The sequence below is a fragment of the Trichechus manatus genome, unplaced genomic scaffold (genome assembly GCF_000243295.1).
Source record: "Trichechus manatus latirostris isolate Lorelei unplaced genomic scaffold, TriManLat1.0 scaffold00002, whole genome shotgun sequence".
NCBI lineage: Eukaryota > Metazoa > Chordata > Mammalia > Sirenia > Trichechidae > Trichechus > Trichechus manatus.
The window spans coordinates 42,503,644-42,516,431 of NW_004443938.1; the positions used below are offsets into that span (position 1 = coordinate 42,503,644).

Here is a 12,788-nt window from a genome sequence, read left to right on the forward strand (position 1 = left end):
TAAGTGTTCCATCACCCATGCCAGTTTTCTTTAGAGCAGTCTTTATCAAGGGTATGAGTTCCTGAGCCTGCCATAACAAAATGTCACAAACTGGGGGGCTTGAAACAACAAAAATTTATTATTTCACAGTTCTGGAGACTAGAAGTCCAAAATTAAGATGCTGGCTGTGTTGTTTCCTTCTGGAGGCTCTGAGGAAGAATCTGTTCCATGCCTCTCTCCTAGCTTCTGGTAGTTATCAGCAATCCTTGGCATTCCTTGGCTGGTAAATGCACCACTCCCATCTTAGTCGCCATTTTGGAGAGCTTATTCGCCTGTCACTTTGGCAAGAAGGAAGAACTGCTGAAACACCTGGGTGACGTGAAAATGGAAACTTAGTGCCTTTATTTCATAGGCAAGGCTGCCCCAGCTGCACATCCCTAAAGCGACAGGTGTCCAAGCTCTCCAAGATCCAAGTTGTCCATAAATTCTTTGCCATGTTCTCACTGTCATTTATCAGACTGAGAAGGAGAACCTCAGAAAGCTCTACAAGGGCAAATAGCACAAGCCATATAATAAGCATATTATTTAGAAAAAGAGTTAAAAGCGGTTACTTCTGGGGTGTGGGAGGTGAAGGTTGGGAAGGGTATAGTGAAAAGCAGCAATTCCCATGGCATGTGACCCCATGTGTGCTAGAGTAGAACTATGCTCCATAGGGTTTTCCATAGCTGACTTTTCAGAGGTACATTGCCAGGCCTTTCTTCTCAGGAGCCCCTGGGTAAATTCAAACCACCAAAGTTTAAGTTAACAGCTGAGCATGTTACCAATTTGCACCACCCAGGGGTATAGTAGAGAACTGTTATTTTTTATTTTCAGCCTTGGAGAAGTAGTCACCTTTTTAATATCTATATGCACTGCTTAGAAAAATTATAACAAGAAGGAATTAATAATTATATTAATAGTATTATCTATTGATTTCACAATGTATAACATGCATAACTACAAAGTTAAAGTTTAATTCTGAAGGACATAATGAACACTATTGGTATGAGTTAAAGTATCATTTGAATGAAAACTTCTATACATAAATAAAATGATCCAGGAAAATGAGATTTTTATATGGCAGGATAGATTATAAAAATCAGAATTCTTCATCTATGAAATCTATGTGGTATGGTTGAAAGAAAAATGAATTTGGAGTAGAGAGATTTGGATTTAAGTTCAGAATCTGCCTCCTACTAACCTTGTGATTATGAACAAGTAGCTTAATTACTCTAAGCCTTGAGTTTTTTAATCTAAAAATGGAACTAAAAATTTGAAAAAATTTGTTGCTGTCAAATTGATTCCAAATATTAGTCCAAAGGACTAATGGACCACATGAACCGCAGCCTCCACCAGTGTGAGCCCAAAAGAACTAGATGGTGCCCAGTTGCCACCACCATCCACTCTGACAGGGATCACAATAGAGGGTCCCAGACAGAGTGGGAGAAATATGTACAACGAAGTGCAAATTCACGAATCCCCCCCCCCCCCGCCATAAGGAATCTTTAATGACTCTCTTGTTAATCCTCCACCACATATACTCTGGACCCAATTCTTATGTCATAGCCACTACTTCTTTTGAAGGATTGATTGGGGGTGGCGGCCAGATAAAAAAGAAGATGGCACTCCCCTGAGAGGCTAATTAATAGTTTTGAGAGATGTTCAGAAGTGCAGGGCAAACTTCATCAAAATCTTCCTCCTACAAGCCAAAAATCTTTTAAGTGAAAAACATAGCTTTTACTTAGAAAGTTTTATGGGAATAGATTAAATATCACTGTCTAGTCCCACACAAATGGGCACTGGAACTTTCCATTCCACATTATGCTGGCCTTCCAGGTAGCTCAGACCCCATTCACTCTTTTGGGGAGGTCTTGTAACGTGGTTCGAACCCACTCAGTGGCAGTGAAAGAAAGGCCTGGAGATCTGCGTCCATAAAGATTAAAGCTAAGAAAACCCTATGGAGCTATTCTACTCTGTAACATATGGGGCTGCCGTGAGTAGGAATCAACTCTATGGCAATGGGTTTGGTTTTGGTTGTAATGTCTTGGTTCATGAAAACCTGTGGATGAATATCCACATAGGAGTTTCTGAAGGGGCAGATCAAAGTTGCAGGGATGGGGGCTTCCTTTAGGTCATTTATTCAATGACTATTTATGAGAGCTTACTGTGTGTCAGAGGAGTGAACAAAACAGACCCAGATTCCTGCCTTCATAGATTTTATATTCTAGTGGGGGAACACAGACAATAAACAGCAAGTAAGATACAAATACAAAGTATGTCAATGTCAGATGATATATGCTGTAGAGAACTAAAAGCAGGTAAGTGAGATAGGAAGAATGGAATTGGAGTTGTAATTTTAAATAAAGGAAGGACAGAGAGAGAAGGTGACATTTGGTGAAGACCTGAAGAAAGTGATGAAGTGGGCTCTACAGACAAGTAGGGAAGAACATTCTGGCCCGAGAAAAGACCTAAGGCAAACGTCCTAGGGCTAGAGCAACTGAGGATGCTTCAGGAATAACACACACAGGTTTGTGCTGGTTACTTGGCTTTTGTAAACTAGGCCCCTAGGTAGAGGAAAAGGCTCCTATCAAGCATGACATTCCAAGGTATTAGAGATTACTTCCCAGAAACCAAGGGCAAAAACCAGCCCTCTTTTTAGGGGAGATTAAAAGTTTTTCTATATGGAGGTCACACAGTACTCATTACTGGGCAACCTTCCCTGACCCTACCCCTACTCTCTCCTGCATGCACAAACACTGAGCTGGTTAGATGACCTTCTTTTACAGGGTTTCCTAGAAAAGCCCCCCAATAATATCCTTCCATCCTGGCAACTATCAGGATAATTTACTACCTGCACATTAAAAAAAGGATTGAATTTCTTCTCCAGAAGATTTATCCCTCAGATAAGGATTTTCCCCCTCTTTTATTTATATTATAGTTCTCCTGCATAACCTGAACACTGCTGAAGGGCCCAGTCTTCTTAGAGCGGGAGGGAGCCATAAAAAGCACACAAGTTAACTGGAGCTGCTAAAGATCTCTTTATCTATGCCTGGTATTAGACGGAATTCTTTAAACACATTCACTTTTCCTTCTCAGAGAAATTAGCTGTTTTTCAGATGGTAAATAAAGCTTCAAGAGATCAAGGTGGGATCCAGATCACAAATGGTGGTGGAAGCTGGATCCCAGGATTCTGGGCTGCTGTTTTGATCTCTGCCACAGCTGGGGCAGCCTATGTAGATCAGCTCCTTGGGTGAGGAGCGCTCAAGTGGAAGAATCTCTCTTCACCTACTTATTTGTGCTCCCCATGGTAGGAGTGAGCATGCTGAACTCCTTCCTGAACTTGCAACTCAAGAGCACAAGAGACCAGAATTCATTGCCTATTCCCATCACTGCACCAGGTCTAAGCCCTATTTCTGGGGAGATGGTAACCATACTCTATTCCATAACGCTAATATGAATCCGCTTCCGACTGTCTATGAAGATGAATAAAGAGAACCTGGACAACACCTAGGCATTGGGGAACTCAGACAGCACTGGTTTGGACCATAAACTCACCTACTCACCTTCACTTATATCAAGTGATGACCAGTAAGTAAATAACTTTGATTGGTTAAAAGAGAGAGAGAGGTTAAGGAGCTTGGCATGTTAGTTAAACGGTAGTGTGAGGATATGAATCTAGGCTATTTATAACACTGGAGTTCATTTGTTAGTGTGTGGGTGTGTTATTCTTAGCTGCCATGGAGTGGCCCTGACTCTTGGAGACTCTATGCATAACAGAAAGAAATGCTGCTCCATCCTTTAGCAGAGGGGTAGAGGCTGCACTTCAGGTGCATTGGCCAGGAGTTGAACAAGGATCTCCAGCAGATTTCTACCACTGAACCACCACTGCCCTGGTGTGTGAGAGTGTGTGTGTGTGTGTGTGTGTGTGTGTGTGTGTGTATGTATGTGGAAATACAATTACATACACAGACAAGTCATTCAGCAAGCTTGACACAGGTGCTTGTCAGAATCTCCCAGGTCTTTGCATTATCTCCATTCCATTTACTGACCTCATCTCTAACCTTAGCCTTGGGCTGATTTTTCTCAAGTTAGCTTACCTTACTTTCCATTCTAAAATCCAAAACGTCCTGGCTTCCAGCATTCCTGGTCTCTGGTGAAGCATGACCTACCTCCCAGCTATGACTTCCACCCCCAGCCAGGCCTGGGCAGTGGTTCACTTGCCAAGCCAAGGTCAAAGTTGCACTCCTCAAAACCACTGAACCCTGATCCCTTGGCAAAAGAGATTTTTATGGTTTTAGCCACCGGAATTTTCAGGAATTAACTTCTTATCTGTTTGGAACATGGAACACAGCCCACTCTCCTCAGCTTCCTTTTCAATCTCAATAGTCTTTCATTTATTTATTTATCTGTTCATTCCAAATATACTTATAAGCTCCTACCAGGTGTCACCACCATTGGTCTATCAGTTTGTCACACAGTGGTGGCTTGCTGTTGCTATAATGCTAGAAGCTATGCCACCAGTATTTTAAACACCAGCAGGGTAACCATGGTGGACATGTTTCAGTGGCAATTACTACGACAGACTAGGAAGAAAGACCTGGTGATATGCCTCCAAAAATTAGCCAATGAAAACCCTATGGATCACAACAGAATATTGTCCCATACAGTGCTGTAAGATGAGCCCCCTACGTTGAAAAGCACTCAAAATACACACTGGCCACAACAATGAACTTCGGCATCCAGTGACAGTGGAAATGGCACAAGACTGGGCAATGTTCATTCTGTTGTACATGAGGTTGCCATGAGTTGGAGCCAACTAGACAGCAACAATCAACAACAACCATGTATCAAGCATTGTGTTAGAGTTTGGAATAGAAAACATAATGATACAGAAGATGCCCTTAAGTTGCTCACATGCTGATGGCATATGTAGAGTTCTTCCTGGCTCTCTACTCTCATCCTCTAAAGGCCCTCTGCTGTTGTTGTTGTTAGGTGTCATCCACAGCAACTCAATGTGACAGAGTAGAACTGTTCCATAGGGTGTTCTTGGCTGTAATCTTTACAGAAGCAGATTGCCAGGTCTTTCTCCCACAGAGCCACTGGGTATGTTCAAACTACCAACTTTTTGGTTAGCAGCGAAAGCTGAACCATTGTGCCACCAAGGCTCCTAAGCTGGTTGATCTCCATCCTCAGCGTACAGGATTTTCAGCCTCCCATTAAAGTCATAGTACCTTATTCCTTATGGTAGTAGGTATATTCCCTGACCACCAAATCTAAGCCAGCATATTTTCTAAATCAAGGTGGTTTTGTCTTGTCTTTCTATCTTTCTTCTTTTTTTTTTTTTAATGTAGCCAGGCAAGGTAACATGTTTATTGTGCTGTAAAGGCGTTTTTTTTTTTTTTTTTTTTCCTGTGTTTTAGGTTAAGGTTTACAAAGCAAATTAGTTTCTCATTAAACAATTAATACACGTATTGTTTTGTGACATTTGGTTGCCAACCTTGCAACATGTCAACACTCTCCCCTCTAGATCTTGGGTTCCCCATTTCCATTGGTCCAGCTTTCCTATCCCCTCCTGCCTTCTCATCCTTGCCCCTGGGCTGGTATGATCATTTTGTCTCATATACATGTTTGAGCTATGGGTATTATTGTTTGTTTTATAGGTCTGTCTAATCTTTGGCTGAAGGGTAAACCTCAGGACTGACTTTAGTACTGAGTTAAAAGGGTGTCTGGGAGCCGTACTCTCAGAGTTTCTCCAGCCTCCATCAGACCAGTAAGTCTGGTCTTTTGTTGTGAATTTGAATTTTGTTCCACATTTTTCTCCAGCCCTGTCTGGAGCCCTCTATCGTGATCCTTGTCAGAGCAGTCAGTGGTGGTAGCCAGGCACCATCTAGTTGTGCTGGACTGAAGTTGTCAAGGATTTCATTCTGCTTGGATCCACAATCAACATCCATGGAAGCAGCAGTCAAGAAATCAAAGGATGTATTGCATCGGGAAAATCTTCTGCAAAACACCTCTTTAAAGTGTTCAAAAGCAAAGATGTCACTTTAAGGACTAAGGTGCACCTGACTCAAGCCATGGTGTTTGCAATCACCTCATATGCATGCAAAAGCTGGACAATGAATAAGGAAGATCGAAGAAGAATTAATGCCTTTGAACTATAGTGTTAGTGAAGAACATTAAATATGCCATGAACTGCTAGAAGAATGAACAAATCTGTCTTGGAAGAACTACAACCAGAATGCTCCTTAGAGGCAAGGATGGTGTCATGGTTTGAATTATATCCCCCCAAAAAATGTGTGTATCAATTTGGCTGGGCCATGATTGCCAGAATTGTGTGGTTGGCCTCCATTTTGTGGTTGTGATTTTATGTTAAAGAGGATTAGGGTGGGATTTTAACACCACCTTTACCCAGGTCACATCCTTGATCCAATGTAAAGGGAGTTTGCCTGGGGTGTGGCCTGCACCACCTTTTATCTCTTAACAGATAAAAGGAAAGGGAAGCAAGCAGAGAACTGGGGACCTCAGACCATCAAGAAAGCAGTGCTGGGAGCAGAGCGCTTCCTTTGGACCGGGGTCCCTGCGCAGAGAAGTTCCTAGTTTGGGGGAACACTGATGAGAAGGCTGAGAGAGAGAAAGCCTTCCCCTGGAGCTGATGCCCTGAATTTGGACTTTTAGCCTACTTTAACTGTGAGGAAATAAACTTCTCTTTGTTAAAACCATCCACTTGTGGTATTTCTGTTATAGCAGCACTAGATGACTAAGACAGATGGCAAGACTTTGTCTCACATACTTTGGACATGTTATCAGGAGCGACAAGTCCCTGGAGAAGGACATCATGCTTGTTAAAGTACAGAGTCAGTGAAAAAGAGGAAGACCCTCAATGAGATGGGTTGACACAGTGGCTGCAACAATGGGTTCAAGCATAACAACGATTGTGAAGATGGCATAGGACCAGGCAGTGTCTCGTTGTGTTGTATATAGGGTCACTATGAGTCAGAACCAACTCCACAGCACCTAACAACAAAAACAGCATCAGAAAAGTTGAATGTACCCTTGCAAAGAATACTTCCCCCCCACAAAGTATTTCAGAGTAAGTTGCTGCCCCGGTCTCCTATCTTCTCCAAGTACGTTATCACGTACATATCCTATAAACAAGCATCTCCTATATAACCACAACATACCAGAAAAAAAAAAAAAAAAAACAACCACACTGCAACTCCAACTCATATCAGAGCCACTCCAGAGGGTTTACTGAGGAGCAGCTGGTAGATTCAAACTGCTGACCTCTTGGTTAACAGGCATAGCTCTTAACCACTGGACTACCAGAGCAGTGCGGTGGTTGGTTAATGGCTACACCTGCTAATCAAAAGTTCCATGGTTCAAACCCACCAGCCACTCCACAGGAGAAAGATCTGGCAATCTGCTAGATTACAGCCTTGGAAACCCTATCAGGCAGTTCTACACTTTCCTAAAGGGTCCCTGTGAGTTGGAATTGACTCGATGGCAAGCACAACATAGTCATCAAAATTAGGAAATTAACATTGATCAATTTCTAATCCTCAGACTCCATATAAGCTTTGTCAATTGTCCTTGAAAACAAAAAGGATTTTGTTCAAAATCATGTTTTGCATTTAATTGTTATGGAACAATTCCTTCAGACTGAAACAGTTTCTCAGTTACTGTCTGACTTTCTTAACTTTGACACTATTGAATATTACAGGCAAGTTGTTTTGAAGAACGTCCCTCCATGTGAGTTTATAATGATTAGATTCAGGTTATCTAACTTTGGCAGGAAAATACCAGAAGTGAGGCTGTGTTCTTTTCATCACCTCTCATCAGGGTGGTGAATGATTTCAATTTGTCCATTACTGGTGATATTCACTTTGATCACTCAATTAAGATGCTGTCTGCCAGGTGCTGTCTGCCAGGTTTCTCCATTGTGAGGTTATTCTTTGTCCTTTTGTTATGAATAAGTATTCTATATGGAGTTACCTAGAAACTATGTAAATATATCATTTCTCACCAAAATTTTAATTTATTCATCAATTTACTTACATGTTTATGGACTCATGGTTTCCTATTTTATTCAATAGATTGAAATCTATTACCATTATTATTTATTTTGGTGCTCATATTGTCCCTGATTTGACTAATGGGAACACCTTCAAGCTTCCGATCATTCTTTGAGAATTTCCTTGCTTTCTGGTGAAACTAAATACTTCAGGCTTATCCTGTACTTTCCCTGTCCCAGCCCTGCAATCAGGCATTATTTCAGAAAGTCCTGATTCCTTTAATTGATAGACCTAGAGAGTATGTGTATAAGGGTGTCTTTGCATGTATGTGTATATACACATTGCATCTACAGGTATTTCTAAAACCATCTACCTGTCTGTCTGTCTAACTATCTACCTATCAAAAACTATGATTTCATACAAATACTTCTAAATCCAAGCATTCTAGGTTCATTCTAGTTTTCTCCCTTTCCACATTTGTATCTCCCTTTTCCAACAGTGAGCAACCAGGCTCTCGTTAAACTGATTGATGTACTTATGTGATCAACCCCCTTATATGTAAGCAGCCTCCCCCTACCATCCTTGCCACCACTCCATCCCAACATAGATGCCCACCTCATCCCACTCAGGAACCTATAACTTCTGCCGAATTGCCCATGTGGAAGCCCTCTTCACTGCTGTTGGCTTTTATGTTACATAATATGCTCAAATGTAATTTGAATGTTTCATGTAAAGTGGCAATTGGAGTTCAATCTTCTCTTTACTTCTTAGCTCTGATTTGCTGAGTGTTTATATTTGCTGAGTTCCAACCAAGTCAGTTTCCTCATTGTTTACAGCATATTCTGTATTCATTTCTACCTCCATGCCTTTGCATATGCTTTGCACCTTGAATTGGATACCTCTGCTGATTCTTCTTTTCATAGTTAAAATTTCTATCCACACAGAGGACCCAACCACTGAAAACTTTCCACATTCCATAAGACCTACACCACACATCTTCATACTTGATGATACTCTGCTTTGCATTTTCTCTAATCATTTCAAGTGTTGCCTCCTCAATAGGAACATACATTCTTTAAAAATAGGAAGGAGGTTATTTATTTTTCCACCACAACACTACTTGACCACATATGCACCCAGCAATTATATTTGAAATGGAATAATTGAATGAGCGGTTGCAACAATTCAGGGAAAGCTGTAGAGATTAAGAAACAGTTGTGGCTGAATAACAGTTTTGGAAGCCTTAAAGATGGATTGGTAATAAATATAATTAGAAAGAAAAGATATAAAAACAATCTCTTTACTTACCATTATCAGAAAAGCAGTGTTATTTCATTAAGGGTGAATTTCACAAGTGAATTTATAGGATAATTCCCACCATAGGTTCCCTCAATAAGACCAGAATTAATTATTTCCTGTAGTCTTCTAACATTTGTTTTAGAATTAAATTAATTTTAAATTATTTAAGTATTTTAATTTTAATAATTTAAACTAATCAAGTCACAAATTAAATCAATTTTATTTGAAACAAAACAGTTCTGTTGCATTCTACCACCACCAGCTCTTACAGCACTTTTAAACTCACCAGCTATTACAACACTTTTAAACTTAAATTCTAAGAAATTATCAAGACCTTACTAAGGGAAATATCAAAATAGAATATCTAAGCTTAATTCTTGAAGATATTCTCCAGCAGGGAACTTGGATTCTTCCTTCTCAGTTTTTATTAGCTATTGTGTGGTAACAATGACATTCAGTGGTTGTATGTGCATATTGCAGTACTTAGAGAACTAAGTTTCTCCCAGGTCAAAGACGTGTATAACAAAACCAGGACTGGAAAAGTCTTCAGCTCATTACCTAGCAGCTAGAAGGGAGTATCACATGCCCAGTAGCATATGGTATTTCACAGTCCCCAAAGAAGTTAAAAGGCCGTTGGAAGCCAATGACTCCCACCAGCAATTTTCTGTATGAGGTAATGAGTTTAAAGTGGATCATCCAAGAGGCATAACAGATACTCTATAAATTCAATCCAATCTCAATCCAAATCACAGTATGTATTTTTTGATCAAAATGGACAAGCTGATTCTAAAATTTATATGGAAATGTAAAGGATCTAGAACAGTCAAAAAATATTTGACAAAAAAAGTTGGAAAACTTGTATTACCCTATTTCAGCATTTACTAATAAACTATAGTATGTCATACAGTGTAATAGCGGCATAAAAAAGAAAACTCTATTGCTGTCAAGTTGATTCTGACTCATAGCGACCCTATAGGGCAGAGAAGAACTGCACCATAGAGTTTCCAAGGAGCACCTGGTGGATTTGAACTATCAACCTTTTGGTAAATAGGTAAATAGAATGAATAGTCCAGAAATAGACCCATACTAATACAAGGTAATCCAATGGAGAAAGGAAACTTGTTTTAATAAATGGTACTGGAACAAATTGATAAGCATATGGATAAAAAAATGAATCAAAACTCCTACTTCACACCATCCACAAAAATTAATTCAAGAGGACTTCCGGCAACATGGTGCTCTAGGCAGAAGCACCACGCCATCCCTCCACAGCAAAGATCCGAAAAACTAAGCCAAACAGTGAAAACAGCAATCCTGAAACCCTAAACACCAAATGAAGAGATAAAGAACTCAGCCAAGCACCAAATGGAATAAGAAACTGACAGAGAACAGAAAGCGAGGAGACATACATGGAGAGGTCCCCTATCAGCTAATGCAGCATGGATCCGCCATCTTGGACTCCTATCAGAGACCAGCAAATAGGGGATACGAGAAAGCAGCTTCACGGACCTTCCAGCACGAGACAGAGCAACCAGTAACTGGTGATATATGCTTTCCGACCCCCCACACTTCTTCACCCCCACTTGGCCTCCTCTGCCTCCCACGGCCACAGTCTCTTGGTCGGGAAGCACCAGCTGCTTGGATTCCATCCGCCCACACTGGCCGACTCCCTGACTGCCATTTGTTGGCTGCTTGTGTTGCTTTTTTCCACTTCTTTTGATTTCTTCCTTACCTCTCACCACCTCTCCCTCCTTTTGCTCAAATACCTGGCTCCGTGTGCCATCTTTCCTTCTTCCTGAGGGGCTGTGAAGCTCCATTCGAGTATGGAACTGTTTCCCAGTCCGTGTTGCCACGCTGGTGAGATCCCAGGGCTTTTTTTGTTTGTTTGTTTTGATTTCTTTGTGTGTTTTCTTCTTCTTTTCTCAAGTTGGGAGCCCGCTCTGGCCGGGCAGTGCTGCGTGGCTTGGGACCTAACCCCTCAGCTTGTGCAGACGCACAGAGGGATACCTGAGAGCATTTTTTTCCAGTGGTTTTTTTTTTTTCTTTTCTGTTTTTTGGGGGGGTTTTCTTGTTCTTTTATTTTTTTAACTTGTTTTGTTTTGTTTTCCCTTTTTGCCTTTCTTCATTACACAGTTTCTCATCTCTCTATAACTTCCTTCTCTTCCTGTCCCCTGAAAACATAGCACTGAATACCTCTATGCCACCTAGCCAGGCTGTACTTCAACACCTGGGAACAACTTCCCCAGACCTTGCAGCCACACCAGTTGGATCCCTGGGAGCTTTGCTGCTCTTTTTTCTTTCTAATTTTTATTTATTCATACTTTTCTTTTTTTCTTCTTCTTCCCCTTTTTGTTTTTCTCCATTTCATAGTCTCTCATCTCTCCACTCCAATGGCAACCTCCCCTAGCACTCTTTTTTGTTTGTATGTTTTTGGTTCCTGTTCCTCTCTCCTCTTTCCCATACCCATCTTAGCTCCACACATCACAATCTCGCCCCTCCATCTTCCCTACCTGCACCATGTGCTTAACATAACACTACCAAGCAGCAGAGGCACAGCCTACTGGAACATACCCTGCACTGAACCGACCCGCCCTGGTGGCTGTAGTAAGTGCCACAAAAAACGCATCCCAGCCACTCCTCTTCAGCTAGACCTACCCTGCTGTATCATACCTGAGCGACTGACCCTGCCAATTGGAGAAGGAGGCAAAAAGTATTGTGCCCACAGACAAGCAAACAAAAAAGAACACACAGCATGCCTGCTCAGACATAGCCAAATTAAAAAAAAAAAAAGATGAAATAAACAAATCTAAAATCAATAAGCGAGAAAAATAACTACTGAACGCCCCAAACAGCAGACAGTATTAAAACATTTACAAAAACAGGACATGATAGTTCCAGTAGGCGTCCAAAATAAAACCCCAGATGAGTTTCCACTAGAAGAAAAGGCACTGGAACTACCTGATAGGGAATTCAAATCTCTAATACTCAGAATTACCCAAGAGTTGAAGCAAAAAGCAGACAAAAATGAGGAAAAAATAGACAAATTCATGAAAAAGGCAGATAAATTCATGGAAAATACAGACAAAAAAACGGAATAATTCAGGAAAATAATGCCGGAACAAAGGGCCAAAATAAATTCACAACTAGAAACTACACAAAAACAGCAATTAGAAATCCAAAAGATAAACAACAAGATTTCAGAGATAGTGTCATAGAAGTGCTGAGGAGCAGATCTGAAAAGGTGGAAGACAGGATCAGCGGAATTGAAGACCAACACGTGGATACAGCTCTGTTTGAGGAAAATTCGAAAAAAAGAACAAAGAAAAATAAAGAGACCCTGAGAATTATTTGAGATACAATCAAAAGCAAAAATTTTCGAGTGATCGGAGTTCCAGAACAGGGGGAGAAAACAGAAAACATAGAGAGGATCATTGAAGAACTGCTGACAGAAAACTTCCC

At 40.8% G+C, this 12,788-nt stretch overlaps 1 protein-coding gene across 1 annotated transcript in view; it reads right to left on the minus strand.

The window, feature by feature from the left end:
- The window catches only part of ENPP3 (ectonucleotide pyrophosphatase/phosphodiesterase 3), a 117,336-nt gene extending 108,234 nt beyond the window's left edge, over positions 1-9,102 (minus strand). The window contains exon 1 of the mRNA XM_004368979.2: positions 8,889-9,102. Coding sequence (XP_004369036.1) covers positions 8,889-9,102 — 214 coding nt within the window. The remainder of the gene's footprint in view (positions 1-8,888) is intronic.
- Positions 9,103-12,788: the final 3,686 nt, after the last annotated feature.